At 45.9% G+C, this 18368-nt stretch overlaps 2 protein-coding genes across 2 annotated transcripts; both read right to left on the bottom strand.

Moving 5' to 3' along the window:
- Window positions 1-1725: 1725 nt before the first annotated feature.
- LOC139664830 (uncharacterized abhydrolase domain-containing protein DDB_G0269086-like) lies at window positions 1726-4684 on the bottom strand. The gene is made up of 3 exons (XM_071543807.1): window positions 4610-4684; window positions 3748-3807; window positions 1726-3675 (listed from the first exon to the last, which is right to left on the bottom strand). The coding sequence occupies exons 1-3, from the start codon at window positions 4682-4684 to the stop codon at window positions 1726-1728; spliced, it is 2085 nt and encodes a 694-aa protein (XP_071399908.1).
- A 4710-nt stretch (window positions 4685-9394) lies between these two features.
- LOC139664846 (trace amine-associated receptor 1-like) lies at window positions 9395-10315 on the bottom strand. Its single transcript, XM_071543820.1, has one exon. It carries the CDS (start codon window positions 10313-10315, stop codon window positions 9395-9397), a length of 921 nt encoding a protein of 306 aa, XP_071399921.1.
- Window positions 10316-18368: the final 8053 nt, after the last annotated feature.

Raw genomic sequence — 18368 nt, 5'->3', positions numbered from 1 at the left:
TATATTTTAATTAGACTCTGCCTCATTGATCACCATGATCTTAAAATTGGAATTATTCTCCTCCTCAGTTCTTGGTTTACTTGGCCTACTTTTAACCCTCTGAAAATGATGGTGGATCATCTGGCATTAACATTACTTTCTTTTGAAGGCCGTTGCGGGTTCAGTTTTTAAGCTGAACCCGCAGCCAGTGGTATCATATGAATCATGCTAGCTTACAGGGTAAGGGCTAAATATCGCTCCAAGTTCAACTGTCTTTACTGCGAGGACCGCGACACCTCAATGTCAAATGATTGTGTCATGGTTCGGCCATGACCTGCCTGTGTGTTTCTTTCTGTGTTCCCTGCCTCCCTTGTGTCTCCGCCTCCTGGTTTGTCTGTCAGTGTGTAGTGTGGGTGTGGCTCCCTCTCTCCCCCAGCTCCTGCTCCCACACACCTGTACCTCATTTGTAATCACCCCATGTGTATATTAGTCTTGTTTCCCCAGTCAGTATTTGTCGGTTCATTGTTCTGTATTGTGTTATGTTTGTGTCAGTTTGTGTAGAGCTCGTGTTTTTGGATTTCCTGTGTCACCTGCTATCTGTTCAATTAAACACCCAGTCTTGGGGTTTGATCACAACCTGCCTCGCTGTCCTGCGTTTGGGTCCTCACCACACCTCCCCGTGACAGAATGAACCGACCAAGACTGGACCCAGCGGACAGCACCCAGCTACCACACAGCCTGCCTTCACCTGGTGAGTCCTGCTTGTCTGTTTGACCTGCGCTCTCAACCCTACCCTCTCGTCCCGGCAGTGGAAGAAAGCTCCGGGGGGTTTCAGCCCCTTTCCCTGCCAGTTTGTCTGGATCCCCAGCACTCTCAAGCCTACCCTCTCGTGTCCCGGCAGTGGAAGAAAGCTCCGGGGGGTTTCAGCCCCTTTCCCTGCCAGTTTGTCTGTATCCCCAGCGCTCTCAAGCCTACCCTCTCGTCCCGGCAGTGGAAGAAAGCTCCGGGGGGTTTCAGCCCCTTTCCCTGCCTGCTTCTGTCTTCCCAGCGTTCTCAAACCTACCCCATAACAGTACGAACTAGCCAACATGGACCCAGCAGACAGGTCTCCTCCCTCTGCAACTGGCATTGAGATGATCTCCCTGTTCACATATTTTGCCCGGCAAGCAGCCTTGTCAGCTAGCCAGCAGCCTAGCTACCAGCCCAAGCCTAGGCCGCAGCAGCCTAGCTACCAGCCCAAGCCTAGGCCGCAGCAGCAGCCTAGCTACCAGTCCAAGCTCCAGCAGCAGCCTAGCTACCAGCCCAAGCCCCAGCAGCAGCCTAGCTACCAGCCCAAGCCCCAGCAGCAGCCGAGCTACCAGCCCAAGCCTAGGCCGCAGCAGCAGCCTAGCTACCAGTCCAAGCTCCAGCAGCAGCCGAGCTACCAGCCCAAGTCCCAGTTTGCTAGCCTCCAGTCTGCTAGCTTTGGGCCTGCTAGCTACCAGCCAGCACTCCAGTCGGTTAGGCTCAGGGTTTTGAGCCTAAAACCTGCCTGTCCTGACCCGGCTTTCCCGGAACCCCTGGTTTCTACAAAGGATCATCTGGGGAGCCGCCCTGATGCCCAGCGGTCATCCTTTGAGGGGACTCGTCTTGCCTTTTTCACAGGGACCCGTGGAGGCACCAAGAGGCGGCGAGGTCCCCGTGGCTCCCGACGCCACTGGCTCACTCAGCAGTCCTGCGCCACAGAGTCTCCGCTACCCAGCGCCACTACTGGGGTCCAGTCGGTCCCTGTTCCCGAGCCGCGGCAATCTCCTGTTCCTGTCGGGCCGCGGCAATCTCCAGTCCCTGTTCCTGTCGGGCCGCGGCAATCTCCAGTCCCTGTTCCTGTCGGGCCGCGGCAATCTCCAGTCCCTGTTCCTGTCGGGCCGCGGCAATCTCCAGTCCCTGTTCCTGTCCGGCCGTGGCAATCTCCAGTTCCTGTTCCTGTCGGGCCATGGCGGTCTCCTGTTCGTGCTGGGTCACAGCACTCTCAGCTTCCTGCGCCGCGGAAGCTCCCTGTCGCCGAGCTGCGGCAGTCACCTGTTCCTGCGCCGTGGAAGCTCCCTGCCGTCGAGCTGCGGCAGTCACCCGTTCCTGCGCCGCGGAAGCTCCCCGTAGCCGAACCGCGGTGGTCTCCTGTTCCTGCACTGCGGCAATCTCCCGTTCCTGTCGGGCCGCGGCAATCCCAGCTTCCTGCGCCACGGAAGCTTCCTGTCGCCGAGCTGCGGCAGTCACCCGTTCCTGCGCTGCGGAAGCTCCCCGTAGCCGAGCCGCGGTGGTCTCCTGTTCCTGCACCATGGCAATCTCCTGTTCGTGCTGGGTCACAGCACTCTCAGCTTCCTGCGCCGCGGAAGCTCCCTGTCGCCGAGCTGTGGCAGTCACCTGTTCCTGCGCCGCGGAAGCTCCCTGCCGTCGAGCTGCGGCAGTCACCTGTTCCTGCGCCGCGGAAGCTCCCCGTAGCCGAACCGCGGTGGTCTCCTGTTCCTGCACTGCGGCAATCTCCCGTTCCTGCCGGGTCGCGGCAATCTCCCGTTCCTGTCGGGCCGCGGCAATCCCAGCTTCCTGTGCCGCGGAAGCTCCCTGTTCCCGCTGAGCCGCGGCAATCTCTTGTTCCTGTTGGGCCGCAGCAATCTCTTGTTCCTGTTGGGCCGCAGCAATCTCTTGTTCCTGTTGGGCCGCAGCAATCTCTTGTTCCTGTCGGGCCGCAGCAGCCTCCTGTTCCTGTGCTGCAAGAGCCTTCTGTTCCAGTGCTGCAAAGGCCTCCTGTTCCTGTGCTGCAAGAGCCTTCTGTTCCTGTGCTGCAAGAGCCTTCTGTTCCTGGGCTGCAGCTGTCTCCTGTTCCCGTCTTGCAGCAATCCGCTGAGCCAGAGGTGCAGCAAATTTCTGTTCCTGTTCTGCTGCAGTCAGCTCTGGCTGTGTTTCAGCAACCCCCTGGTTTCCTGGCTTCACCGGCTCACCTGCTGGGCTCCCAGCTGACACAGTCTGCTCTGCAGCCAGATCCCCAGTTGTCGGCCGCATCTGCCGACGCCCTGCCATTCCCCATCGGCCGTCTCCGACACCAGCCTCCAGTGTCCGGTCCTGCGCTCCAGCCTCCAGTGTCCGGTCCTGCGCTCCAGCCTCCAGTGTCCGGTCCTGCGCTCCAGCCTCCAACGTCCGGTCCTGCGCTCCAGCCTCCGGCGTCCGGTCCTGCGCTCCAGTCTCCGGCCTCCGGTTCTGCTTTCCTGTCTCTGGCCTCTGATCCTGCACTCCAGCCGTTGCCGGCCTCCGGTCCTGTACTCCAGTCTCCGGCCTCCGGTCCTGTACTCCAGTCTCCGGCCTCCGGTCCTGCACTCCAGTCTCCGGCTTCCGGTCCTGCTTTCCTGTCCCCGGCCTCTGATCCTGTATTCCAGTCTCCGGCTTCCGGTCCTGCTTTCCTGTCTCCGGCCTCCGGTCCCGTACTCCAGTCTCCGGCTTCCGGTCCTGCTTTCCTGTCTCCGGCCTCCGGTCCCGCACTCCCGCTGCCGGACTCCAGTCCTGTACTCCTGACACCAGAAGCTGATCTCGCAGCCTGCCCCGACCCGCAGCCGAATCTTCTGGTGTCGGCTGCATTCCCTGACCTCCAGCTGCGTCGCCGACCTCCTGAGCGGTCCCGCCTTCGTCGCCGTCCTCCAGAGCTGTTCCGCCACTCTGGTCGTCCTCCTGCCCGTCCTCCAGAGCTGTTCCGCCACTCTGGTCGTCCTCCTGCCCGTCCTCCAGAGCTGCTGCGCCTACGTGTCCAGCCTCCAGGCCGTCCGCCTGAGGTTTCCTGCGGCGGACGAAACCATTTTGCGCCTTTTGTAAGGGGTGAGAGGGGCCTCAGAGAGCCTCCACTATTTTTTTTTTTTTGATACAAAGGTCAGTCTCTCAACCGATTTATTCAGCAGCAATTTTAATTTAGTTATGACACTTAGAAATAAAAAATTGCAAACAAAAACAAACTTTTCATTCCAGGTTTTTCGAGGGCCCTCCCCGCATTGGGGCCCTGGGTAGTTAGTCACACTTTTCTATTATTGGGAATCATGAGAACGTTTCAGAGCGACAGACACAGAGCGTTCCCGTAACCATAGCAACTCCCTCTCACTCCTGCCTGTGTGCGCACGGCGCGAGAGGAGAGGGAGAGACAGAAGAGCCGCTGACTGAGATTACTCTGAGCAGCATGCATGGGAATAAATTACAATATAATAATTATATAATAATAATATAATATATATAATAATATGATATAATCACTTGTGTATATTTCTCGCTATTCAGATGGTCTGAATAACTCGCTGCTGCGCTGTGCTGCTCTGTCTCGTCTGTCCTGCTGTCAGTTTCCTTTTTTCAGGTCGCGACGTTATCAGTTATAAATTTGTTTTTCACTGCGTGAGAAAATAGACTTGTGGCGTGAGAGCGTGTGAAAAATGTCAATTGCGTGAGTCTCTTGGTCAATGCGTGAGAGTTGGCAGCCCTGTGAACTCGCTTGTCATTATTATGTATGAAACTGCCAATCAGATTTATTTACTTATCAAAGGTGCCGGAACGCCGTTCCGGATCGTTCCGGCCCACTTCAACCCCTGGCTGTAGACTGCTAATACAGAATAATAGTTCATACATCCATACTGATCGTTCCAGCGTGTCCCATCTCTCTCTCCACCGCTGTCCTCTCCACCGCGCCCACGGCCCACATCGATCCTGCTGATCCAAGCCCCAGGCGCCCTGTTACCCATCGGTGCCGAAAACGCTGTTCGCCGGACACCGGAGGCGCATCGTCGCCGGGACCCCGGCCGAAATCTCGGCCGAAATCTCGGCCGGATCATCGGGAACAAATCGGCGCCCAGCTAGCGGCACTGGGAAAACGGGAAACTTCGGGAAGGTCGGAAATAAGCCCTTGGCGTGATGAAACCTCCATGCTTGTTTGTGTCTCTCTCTCCCCCGACAGAACAGAGGGGCTTCAGGTGGACTGCGGTCGCGCATATGCATCGACATAAACGGTGATATGATATAATTGTATAGATTCTACTTTAGCTTCAGCTTACATGCATGATATTGGTCAGCCTGCTTACTGTGTGGGAGAAACGGGCTCCCGATCTCAGCGGAGAAACTAGACGGCGGAGAAAACAAAACTTAAATTTCTGGCTCTGCGATACTATGATGTGCCACGTGCCACGGCCGACCAATGGTGTAACTTGATCACTCAGTCACTCAGTCAGTCACTCAGTCAGTCACTCAGTCAGTGACAGACATTTGCGTTTGTAGGGCTGGCCCCGTTGTTGCGGTCCAGCCAAAAAAAATCATCTTTGAACTGGAACACTAGCTTATAACAGGTGGATATTTAGAGAGCCTCGGTCCACAGAGGGCAGCTGTAATATGTCAGTACAGGTAAGATTCAGTAAAAGCAAAATGTTAAGAAATCAAGTCACAGGTCTCTCTTGTAAAAGAGATTTTTGTCATCTCAATGGGACTTCCTGGTAAAATAAAGGTAAAAAATAAACAAATAAATAAGAAATCTAGTGAAGAAAGAAAGAAACTAGTGTAACACATCATAAATAAGTTAATTTCTTTGGGAGCATTTTCTAGAGAAGTGTCAGTGGTTCTTGAAGAGCAGGAGTTTCTGTAACAGAAGAAACTGCAGTAAGTATCTGCGGCTCAGTGTCTGACAGAAAACAGTTGGCATACATCATCATGATGATTACAGCACAGGGTGAAAAGTACTTAATTTGTGAAGCACTGGCTCCAGTAGAGGTGAAAAAGGTGCTACCAAGTCATTAACGTTACTATCTGTGACCGACGTGAACCAAAATTAAGTTCAAAATAAATCTCATCACCTGGTTAACCGCGAGTAAACCATTGACATGGACCTGGTTAGCGATGTGTGGCATGAACTTAACTCGCTGTTAGAAACACAAGACAACGTTCAACACAACAAGTGGAGCAACACGAGTGGAGCATAAATCACAAATGCAAAGTTTAGTCTATAATCTAGCGAACATTTCTAAGTTAACTTGCCTGTCGTTAACCCATGGATGTGTTAGCTGACTCCAACCAACGTTAGCTTAGCTCAACTTTATTCAGACTGAATCACTTCACATCGGATGTAAGATTTATACAAATAAAGCAAATGTTCTGTGATTGAATAAATGATAGAGTCATACCTGGACGATGGTTTCCCCCGAAGAGCCGAGTCTGCAGCAGCAACAGTCAGTCAGAACCTAGAACGTAGAAACCTGCACATGAACGCGCTGTCGTCACGGTCGCTAGGACAACGCCACTTGACTCGTTCATGTGGGCCAGGCGGGGCCAAGAAAGACACTACTGCGCAGGTGCCCAAACGAGCTCCTTTGATTGGCCAAAAGGGTTCTGTGATCTCTGAACAGTGCCCGCCCCTGGCTCTACAGGTACGAATCCACATTTCACTGAGATATGTGGTGCAAAGGTCAGAGCACGCGGAACTTGTAATTTGTGAGCGAAAAAACAGCATTTGAGATTCGTAGCGGCAGATTCAAGCAGTTGTAGTTATTGACTTGTGTTGAAAAATATCCCAGAAAAAAAAAATATTTGTGAGAAAATATTCTACAGGTGTGCAGCTCTCATTGCATGAATTCACATACTGATTTGCGGATGTGCAAATTTTGTCCATGACTTCACATTATTTGATACGGGTGTGTGAATGTGTTTTGCACCATATTCACTGCAGCAACTGTAGCAAAAATGTGAGCGTATGAGTTTCTTAATTTGTGATTCGTAGAATAGGATTTGTGCACCTGTAAATGAAGAATTTGAGAAGGTGTAACTGTTGTGTTGTGTTTGTGGTAGAGAAAAAACTCTTAAAGCATTTTTCTCTGTGACTTCAAATTTACTGATACACATGTGTGAGTATTTTCTACAACTACAAATTCCACTGTCACAGGTGCTCAGATGTTTTGCTCCAATAATACCTCCATACTTAATTGATAGCGCAGCATGATAATGTGAATTAATGTGGAAAGGTAAGCAGCATGAACAGAGCAGTCTGAAGAGTGCTAGAGATAGCAAAGCAGATGTGCTAATTAGAAATGACAGTTTGTGGAAGTAGTCAACAAGTTGTATTTATTACTTTTTATGAATAGGAAGGTAACAACAAATAACAACAAATAGTACCTGATAGAGATCAACCTCGCAGGGCCTTACGTTGATTTTAATTCTCTTTTGAATGAAAGTGTGTTGGAGAAAAGTATTCAGGTTTTATACCTCATTCTCATTAGACATTACTTCTCCTAAGGAGATAACATGTGTTTTAGGTAACTGAAAGCAGGACATGAGGCCACCAATTTTCCTTTGGTTGGTCTCATGGTAATTTTACTATGGTACTTATATTTCTTTTCAATTGTTGTGCCATGGTGCACTGTTGTACTGTGTTATACTGTGGTAATAGGTTATGGTACTAATGATCACTAAGGTATACTTTGATAACAGCTATTGATTGCATCTGAAGTTGAAGAAAACTGACGGTGAAGACAGCCCATCACAACCCCCCCAAGGTCAGGTAAGTGGAAGATGGGGTAGTTCAAACCCTTGAAGGTACATGTACCAAATCACATAATATTCATATTTTATATTTACATATTCTTGAGTAGTGCTGAGAAGCGTTGTCTTGTGTCAGTAGACTTAAAACTAGAAATACTTTAGGATCATGACATATCTTCCTTTTGTCGATTCTCTTCTTACAGAAACTGTGAAGGCAGTGTTCAGCAGCATGGGAGAGTCCGAAATCAAGGCTGCCATACGCCGTAAGTCTTAGATGAGTGATAAACAGGGGTCCAGCCAAAAGGCATGGCGATTACTGTTTCAAAAGCTACATAAAGGACAATTCTAGTGTGATTGCAGTTTTTGCTCATTTCCTGCATTCCTTTACTCATTTACATCATTGTAGATCATATTCTGGTCAGAGGATCTTCATCAGGCAACGTCGCAATCGCAAGTATTATGCAAGTGTAGACAGTGTGCAGGATTATATTTCTTTCTCAAAACACAAAGTATAAAATAAGTTGTTTCAATTGAACACAATTTTTGTATATCACTTCTGAATACTTAAAAGTATACTTTCAGAACATTTACTTTTTTTGACCTGGTTTAGCTTGAAAATTGTCAAACAATGAGAAGTTTATCTACACATTTTTGAGTGTGTATGACCTAATCAGTTACTACACCACAAAAGTTTGTCCATTCCAAAAACGCTGAGTGTGTTCTGATTATATTTCTAGAATGATTCACTTTTCACTGTAGGTATGGCAATAGAAATGTTTGCTATTTTGTTGTCTGCACTTGGGTTTAACCTAATTAGAATCACTTTGATAGTCTCTTCACCAATATGAGTGAAGCCTGCTACTAAAAATCTGGAAGTGACACCTGAAGCCTCAGTGTCAATGTCAAGTAAAAAGAGTTGCTCAGTCTTGCTTAATTCAGTTAATTGTTGAAGTTAAATATTTCCATGCTTTCTTGTCTATTGCTGACCTTAAGAAAGTTTTCCCTGCTTTTTATTTTGTCTCATTTAGAATAATGCAACTCCCTTCTAGATAATAAATCCCTTTGCCGTCTGATTGTAGCAAGTCTACATTTGCTACCTAATTCCCTGTGAGCAAGTTTGCAGCCTGAGATCCTCAGGCAGGATATCATTCAGAAGTTCAGGTCAAACACTAAAGATGAGGTTTAGAAAGAGAAAGTGTAAAGATGACCAGACGGCCACGGCCCCAGACTTTTGAGTGCCCTGGCCGAGGAGAAGATACTTCTTTAAAATTACTTTCCAAAAGGTTTTGCTGTCTTTCCATTCTATTCTTGTTTGTTCTATGTGTATGTAACCTTGTAATTCATGTCTAGCATTTTATTGTTTGTCTTATTTACTTTCATTATTGTTTTGGTGTTACCTAAAAACATCTTGTCACACTGTTTTGAAACACAAAATGCAAGTAATATTCATTATGTATGTTTATTATATTTTCATAAAAAGTAAAATATATGATGCACCAAATGCTCTGTTATTTCTTCATAGGAGTTAGATGTTTCTGTAGTAATGCTGTGTTTATTTTATTACATTACCTTAACTGGAATTATAAATTGCAAAATGATCTGTTCTTAATATTGTAAGAATTATATTGGTTACGTGACATAATTGATAAGCAGCTTCATACAATATTGTTTGTCTGAAGCTGCATACAATTGCTTCCAGTTTTAAATTTCATAGGTTTCTGTTATGTTGTCACTTCTTAATTTTAATTTATGTACTGTAGGTACATGCATGACTACATACGCTATAATGTTCAAGGGGCAATAGACAGTGTATCTCTGTGTACTGTAATCTACACACTGATGTGCCAGCATTTATAGTTCTTCACGTCATTATTTCAGTACTCCAAACAATAAATCAAAGCAGTTTTGAGTTTGCAAAATCACCTTGAAATATTTTGCCGGAGATGATCATTCTGAAAGCAGCCCGGAACCAGCTGTAAAAGAATGCATAGATAAATGGATTGATCATTGAATTTGACATTCCAAACCAATGAAGTGATTCATGCACAGTAGCTGGTATTGAATAATTAGTCAAATGTTGCACGGAGTAATAAAGAAAGAAAGGAGTCCAAGAGATCAGAAAAAATACCATAATGATAGCCAGAGTTTTTGTGGCCTTTCTCTCCATCTTACTGACAGATGCTCCAGACTTTATGCTCTGACAGTTTGTGTTCTGGATGCTACGTGCCTGTCTCTGTGCCACCAGGAAAATCTTTATGTAGATACCGAGCATTACGATTGCCGGGAAGAAAAATGTCATACAACTTGTCATAACCATTGTAATTGGATAAATAATTGTAAGACATGTAATGTCACATTCCCCGTGATAAAGTCCCATAACTGTGATGCCTAGTCCAAATAGGACAGAAACACTCCAGTTCACCAGGATCATGATCCCAGCAACATGACCATTTATTTTAGTTCTGTATCTCAAAGGCTGACACACTGCATAATATCTGTCAACAGAAATACAACATAAGTTCAGAATAGAAGACATACACAGTGAAACATCAATGATAAGCCGTATCTTACAAAATACATCTTCAATATACCAACATCTGAGTACAGATGAATCCAAGCTGAAAGGCAAAATTAAAGCCCCTACAAGGAAGTCAGACACAGCCAGAGAGAGGAGGAGGTAGTTAGTTGGAGTGTGGAGCTGTTTGAAGTAAATGACGGCAGTGATTACGAGAAGGTTACCACATATTGTGAGAACAGATACTGAGCCAAGCAAAATGTATAATAATACACGTACTATCAAAGGGGAAGTTGCCATTATGCATGTACGTTTACCTGGTACATCACAGAGACGTATGTCCTTAAACACACCGGTCCTGTTTAATTCAAATTCCATGCTTCCTGGTTCCTGCAATTCTGCTAAACAGTGTATTCAGGTTTCCATATTTGATCACTAATACTGAGACATTTGCATTCACAATAATATTTCTTTAAGCAAAATACAATTCCAACAATATCAGTTTACTATCAGTCATTTTCAGTTTATTTTAGCACTCCATAAACTTCCATACCATGCCTCTTGACCCCTCTAGATGGTTCATACATCTATGTTGATGTGATTCCTTGCTCTCTGTTCCACTGAGCAGTATCTTTGGACTTGATTTTCATATTTATCAATCTCTAGCTTATTACCATAATAATAAAATCTTTGGTTGACCAATCAGATGTGGAGAAACTATGTGTTCTGTTTGCGTGAGATGCCATAACAACAGATGATGTCAAGAAGATATGAGTAATTATGCACTAACAGTGAGTGTGTGTCTGTCTGAGTTTGTGTGTGTGTGTGTGTGTGTGTGTGTGTGTGTGTGTGTGTGTGTGTGTGTGTGTTTCAAATTCAGGGTTACAAAGCAATCACAACACAGCACAGAGTCATCATCCTTTTTTGCTCTCTGCTGTTTTATCCACACATTCATTGATACTGGCAACAAAACACATCAATAATCATGTTGTAGAACATAGTTTAAACATTTTTTCAAACAGCTAATGCACCACTTTAGTATTCAATCATCACTTATTTAATCTCCTCTTCTGGCAAATCCTACTTTTCCTCCTTCTGTACATAGTTAGGCTTTTGCCATGTAGTATAGAATGGCATCACCTTTTATTAAGGATCTAAATGGTGTTTACATTGGTCCAAGGCTGAGCTCACCTCCATTCTCCCAGATATAGATCCTGAATGCTGTCGTTATTTAGCACCTGCAGATCCTGTTCATTCCTTCTGGTGATGTCCCTTCTCTTTTCACTTATTGGCAATATATGTACACTACAGTTTATGCTTTAACAGGCACGTCTCTACTGGCCTGCTACTGGCCTCTTTGGTATTCTGTCTGCAGAATACCATATTCCCAAATATATTGAAGATTTAGTTGCATTTCTTAGTCTGCTGGCCAGACGTTTAATTCTTATGAAATGGAAAAATCCCCATCCTCCATCGCCATCTTGATGGATTGGTGATGCGCTCTATATTATGAAATTTGGAAAAAAAAATATATATATTCTCAGGAGCAGAGAGGCTAATTTTGAAAAGGTTTGGCGAGCTTTATACAAGCATATAAAATATCTTGATCTTACCGGAGACGCGAGGCTTACATCTGACCATAGTTAAATATATCCATATGTATTGTGTTGTTGTTCATCATGTAGGAGGTGAGCCTGTCAGAAAGGATGGCAAAAAAGATTTTTCCTTCCACGCTAAGGAGTGATATTGTGCAAAACTGGTCAATCTTGGAGGAGTTCTAGTTGTGACTAAAACATTCGCCAGCAAAAATTATTTTTGTCAGCATAGATTAGTCAGTATTGTTACAGAAACACATTATGATACGGACTTGGTTGAGCTAGGTACATTCTAAATAGAGAGAGCGAGCGGCGGCTCCAGCATTGGCCAAACTTGATAAATTCAAAATCGTTGAAGCAAAATACAGTTCTGCCAACTCAATCTAGTTGTAACTAATACATTCACTAGCAAAAATAAGTTTTGTCAGCATAGATTAGTCAGTACAGTTAGCAACATTGCTACAAACCTAGATTGAGCTAGGTTCCCTTTGTATTGTAGGGATTGTATTTGTAGGGAGAGCGGCATGTGGGCAAACTTGATAAATTACAAACCTTTTACACAAAACACATGTCTGCTAGCTCAGTCTAGTTGTTACTAGACTGAGCACGTGTGATTGACAGGCAGGGGCGGGATGCTTCCTTGTGGAAGAGCTGTCTTGATTGGTTGTTAGCGCTCATCCCGAATTTTGGAGTGGCTGATTACAGGGCCTGGGATTGCCACAGAGACCAGATTTTTTCTTCTTTTTTTTTCTCAGAGCATTTGATTTATTGATAGCTGTCAGGATGTGAAGAGAATTTCAACAAATACAACCAAAACGCTTCTAAAATAAATTGCCTACCCTAGCTCTAACCCACACCCACTTTTATCAATCATGACCAAATATCAGAAGTCGACTTGGACATGATCCTAGAGTATGTATACCAAATTTCATACAAATCTATGTGGTCAATCATGAGATACAAACTTTTTGCATTTGTAGTGTCCACTAGTGGCAGAACTCAAAATGCTTTTATGGGCGTGCTCAAGCAACACTCCTCAACATGGCCCTCATTTATCAATCTAATGTAGAAACCAGCGCAGATCCGAGCGCAGAAATCATCTTACGACAGGGTTCACGTGTGATTCATGAAACGTTCGTATCTCGCCAATCACAGCGTAAGAATGATCGGGCGTTGATAAATGTGGAGGCTGAAAACAATCGTCATTTAAATATCACGCCCCTAAATGTTCTCGGTTTAGAGGCCTCGCCCCCAGAGTTTACGACATGGAGAGGCGTAATACGTCCAAGAAGAGAAACTTCTCCTACCTCGAAATAGAAACTCTAACGTCCCAAGTCCAATTGACCCAATTAGTTCTATTTGGCAGCCTGAAAAGTCATCAAAGGAAGTCGGAAAAATGCAGCATGGAAAGAAATCACTGCTGCGGTCAACAGCGATCAACAATCGAACTCCAGCTGAGGTTTGAATATTTAATTTATACATAGTAGCCTAATATAAAGCTTGTATCGCAATTCTTTACATTTAGGTGAAGAAAAAATGGTCAGACCTCAAACAAGTAGGCTATCTCAAAATGAAAGAGAAATTAATCTTAATTAATCACCAGAAAACTGTTAACACCGTTAATTGCAAACAATATGAAAATACCTATTTATGTTAGGGATAGGCTGTATGACACATAGTCGATGTAGGCCTTCACAAAATAGAATATTTTGCCATAGGCTACATATTTTTAAGTGATGAATATGTGGCTGCATACGCTTAGATGCCAGTCAGAATATATGGTCTAATAACAATTCTCCGACTCAGCCAGATTTACTCTGCTGCACCGCAAGTCCACGCTGACTCCAAAACTTGCGTACATGAGTTGAGACTTGACGTGAGATTTGATCGTAGCCTCCGCTCACGTCCAAATTGATAAATGCCGAGCTTTGCGTGGAAATGACCGTACGCCCAGTTTTCTGTCGTATGTTCGTTTCATAAATGAGGGCCCATGTGTTTGAAATTTTGGTGTGATTAGATGAATGGTCAATGAGTTATGGTTAATTGGTTGATTAAAGCGAAACCATTTGGCCTATCAATTACCTTTATACAACTTTTATAGAGGATGGTCCCAAGATGGTTCACACCAAGTTTTGTATGAATCAGATGAACGGCCTAGGAGGTGTTGTGAAAAAAGTGATCTTTAAAAAATTCAAAATGGTGGAAAATCCAATATGGTGGGCATTGAAATTGATATATGGACTCAGCACCTTCCAAAGAATCTAGGGACACAATAATTTTCTCTCTACGAGAAATGGTCCAAGTTCAATAATAATAATAATACTTTGTAACGCAAAGGGCGTGATCATTATCTGGATACCATATCCAGATACACTTGCATTTTAATACCAGGGGCCCAAGATTTAAAAATAATAATAATAATAATAATGATAATGATAATTATAATACATTTTATTTGTGTAGCGCTTTTCAAGATACGCAAGATACCAGATAAGCAGGTGGGTTTTTAGAGATGTTTTGAAAGTGAGGGTCTGAAGTAGATTCTCGGTTGTGTTTACAGAGGGAGGGGGCAGCGATGGAGAAGGCCCTGTCACCCCAGGTCCTAGTGAGGGGGACCTGGAGGTTAGCATCAGCGGATTTGAGGGTACGGGAAGGTAAAAGGCCAGATTGTGGAGGACTTTGTAGGTGATGAGCAGCAGAACTGTATGCGCTGAATTGGGAGCATAGGGATGAATTTGGAGCACAGAGGTGATGTGGCATCTGGTGCGGTAATGAGTTAAGTATACGGGTGGCTTTATTGAAGATTTTGGAGGATGCGCCATAACTATGCTATTGAAGAAGAATTGCAACTATTGCAAGAATGCTATTGCAATAGTTGAATCTTGAGGTGATGAATGCATGAATGAGTGTTTCGGCAGCTGAGAATGAGAAAGATGGACAGAGATGGGCTATGTTTTTTGAGAGATTTCAGGTAGTAGAGGAGGAGGGCTTGCCAGTAGTAGGCAAGCCTCCTGTTTGGGTGAAGCTCATCTCACTTGAGACGGATGGGTCAGGCCATGCAGGCCATTGCCTCTTACCAATACCAGTACAACCGGTTACCCTCTGGCTCCGCGCACCTTCTCCAAGTGTATGGAAATGGCGCTGGAGCCATTACGCAGGAAAGGGACCAGGGTTTTGTTCTACCTAGATGACCTAATCCTTATGGCTCACTCCCAGGAGAAAGCTGCACTCTACACAGTGGAAGTTGTACAGCATCTGCAAACACTGGGTTTCGCCATGAACTGGCAAAAGAGCTCTCCGCTCCCCACCCAGTCGTTAATTTACCTGGGTGTGGACTTGAACTCTGCCACCATGAGAGCAAAGCTGTCCCCAGCCAGGCTGGATGCGCTAAGCTTTCTACTGTCTCACATCGCACCTCACAGAGTGGTGATGGCACTGTCTGTGATGCGTCTGCTAGGCATGATGTCTGCAAGTCACGTGGTGTCCCCTTGGGACTCCTCCACGTGTCGATGGGTTCCCCTCGGGAGAGCGACGTCACACATATCGGTGTACACAGACGCGTCTCTTTCCTGCATCGTTAGCCTACATTAGCCTACATCGTTCACGACCGAGAACATTAGTTATGTTACCATAACTCCAGATTCTATGAGTATAGGCGTAACCCTCTAAGACTTAGGCCCCCTGCTCCACCGACATTGGCCGAATAAATTACTGGCTTTTGGGAACAGAGCTCAGGTCCTGACGCTGTATATTCTATAGTTGAGGACCTGAGTGTAGTCACTGTAGCGTAAAGTGGCGGGAAAGAAAATCTTCAGACTGCGCATGTGCGAGAAGGATAAACCCAATAGTGACAGCTCTTAGAGGGCTACGCTGTAGGTAGTCGAGTAGGAAGGTGGGGTCCCCATGCACCCCACTGATATATTTTTCTAACTTAGTTTTTTGTAATCCTCAAGGTGTCTAGTAAACAAATTTTGATGTTCCCAACTCGAAATATTGTCCCAAGGGTCCGTTTGGCGGCCATCTTTGCGGCCATCTTGGATTTCTGACGAAAATTGAAAATCGACATAACTTTTGAACTAGACATCATACAGAGACAAATGACCCCATTTTTCTGTGTAATGTTGGCATGAGGAATTGATTGAGAGTGTTATTATCATGATTTTAACAAGTTTGGTATATTAAAACTCAAAAATTAAGAAAAAAGTCTGTATAATTTACACTCAGAATCTTGCAAAATATCCGTCTACATACCAAACTATATGATCGTCAGAAGAAAAGATGATCTTTACCTTGTTTTTCTTGTTCTTGATGGTCACCTAGTGTGGGTGGCCCAACCTGTCATTCATGCCATCCACTTGCTAACTGATTTGTTTGGCTTTGATAAAAACTTTTACTATGGCATTTGTTCAGTGGACTCAGAAGTGTGGGACAGGTGCATTTAGATGAAAAAAATCATATAAAAAAATATAAATGGTCCCTCACACCGGCTCGGCTCTCCGATGAGGTCTCGGCTACCATGCCCCCTCATAAAGAGTTCTCCTCACTCCATGTCAATGAGGCTACAGACACACTCCTCACTAGCTGTCTCTCTAGACAATCTCTGCCCACTCTCATCCAAACCTGCTCGTAAAACCCCCACTAGCCCATGGCTCACCGGTGTCATCAGAGAGCAACGGGCGGGGCTCAGAGCAGCTGAGAGAAAATGGCGCAAATCCAGTGATCCCACTGACCTCACTGACTATCAAACTCTCTTATCGGCATTCTCCTCCCATCTAAAAAGTGCCAAGACCACTTACTATCAGGAGAAAATCAGCAGCGGCAAAGATGCTCGGAAATTATTCTCAGCTTTTAATTCACTCCTCAAACCTCCACCACCTCCACCCTCAAGTTTGCTCATGGCTGACCTCTTCGCATCCTTCTTTACTGATAAGGTTTCTACCATCACTAATCAGTTCTCTGAGCCTGACCAAATCAGTATGCTGCCACCAGCTAACAGGACCTCACTCCTGTCTTTTTCCCATCTCACTGAGGAGCAAGTCTCCAAACTTCTGCTTGACTCTCGTCCCACTACCTGTCCGTTGGACCCCATACCCTCCAACCTCCTGCAGGCCATCTTGCCCACACTTATCCCTGCAGTCACGCACATCATCAACTCCTCACTTACAACGGGTGTGTTCCCCACTGCTTTTAAGCAAGCGCGGGTTAGCTCGCTGCTAAAGAAACCTACACTCAGCCCATCTCAGGTTGATAATTACAGGCCAGTTTCACTACTCACCTTCCTTTCCAAGACACTCGAGCGTGCGGTCTTTAATCAAGTCTCTGAATTCCTTTCTGAGAACAACCTGTATGATCCTAACCGGTCTGGCTTCAAACGCCGACACTCTACCAGACCGCGCTCTTGTCTGTAGTGGAAACACTGCGATCAGCTAGAGCTGCCGGTCAGTCCTCTATCCTACTGTTACTTGACCTATCGGCCGCCTTTGACATGGTTAACCACCAAATCCTCCTCTCCACACTTGCTGAGCTTGGCTTCTCAGGATCTGCTCTCTGCTGGTTTGAGTCCTGCCTCTCAGGGAGATCCTTTAGAGTGTCTTGGAGAGGGGAAGTGTCTAAATCCCATTGCTTGTCCACAGGGGAACCTCAAGGGTCAGTGCTTGGACCCCTTCTCTTTTCTATATACACCACCTCACTGGGTGCAGTGATCCGCTCACATGGCTTCTCATACCATTCATATGCTGACGATACTCAGCTCCTCCTATCGTTCCCGCCAGACGACCCCACAGTCTTGGCGCGGATATCGGCATGCCTCGCCGATATCTCGGCTTGGATGAAGGAACACCACCTTCAGCTTCACCTGTCAAAGACTGAGCTCCTTGTCATCCCAGCCAGTCCCTCTGTACAACAACAGATCAGTATCCAACTCAGCTCATGCCCACAAAGTCTGCCAGAAACTTGGGTGTCATGACTGATGACCAACTAACCTTCAAGGAGCATATGGCTTCTGTTGCTCGGTCATGCCGATTTGCTCTGTACAATATCAGGAAGATCAGACCCTACCTGTCTGAGCATGCAGCACAACTCCTGGTACAGGCGCTTGTAATATCAGCCTTGACTACTGCAACTCCTTACTGGCAGGGCTCCCGGCATGTAGCTCAAACCTCTGCAGATGATCCAGAACACGGCGGCGCGTCTGGTCTTCAACCAGCCCAAAAGAGCACACGTCACTCCGCTATTCATATCCCTCCACTGGCTCCCAGTTGCCACCCAACTTGACCAAAACGGCTCCGACCGACCTGAACGCCCTCATTCAGGTCTATGCTCCCTCTGCCCACTACGCTCTGCCAAGGAGCGGCGCCTGATGCCACCACAGCAAGGCCCTAAGTCTCTAGCCAGACTCTTCTTCTGTGGTTCCCCGGTGGTGGAACGACTTACCAAACTCCATTCGATCCGCAGAGTCCCTCTCAATCCTTAAGAAAAGGTTAAAGACCCAGCTCTTTAGCGAATACCTTCTCACCTAATGGCCCGTGTAACCAAACCAACCAAAAAAAAAAAAGTACCTCTATGCACTCTATGCATTGCCTCATAGCACTGCCTCGTAGCACCTATGTCCTGTTGGACCAGAACTTAGCTTTATAGCACTTACTCTCGTTGTTCTCTCCTGACTAGAACCTTGCTTGTGTTGTATGAAAATCTCATGTGTAAGTCGCTTTGAATTAAAGCGTCTGCCAAATGTGAAATTGTAATTGTAAATCAGTAAA

The sequence above is a fragment of the Centroberyx affinis genome, unplaced genomic scaffold (genome assembly GCF_046629955.1).
Source record: "Centroberyx affinis isolate AG114_WGS23_722 - 3 ecotype Tasmania unplaced genomic scaffold, CSIRO-AGI_Caff_v1 ptg004379l_1, whole genome shotgun sequence".
Classification (NCBI taxonomy): Eukaryota; Metazoa; Chordata; class Actinopteri; order Beryciformes; family Berycidae; genus Centroberyx; species Centroberyx affinis.
Note: the sequence above shows the minus strand (reverse complement) of the source record. Positions and strands in the feature narration are given on the sequence as shown.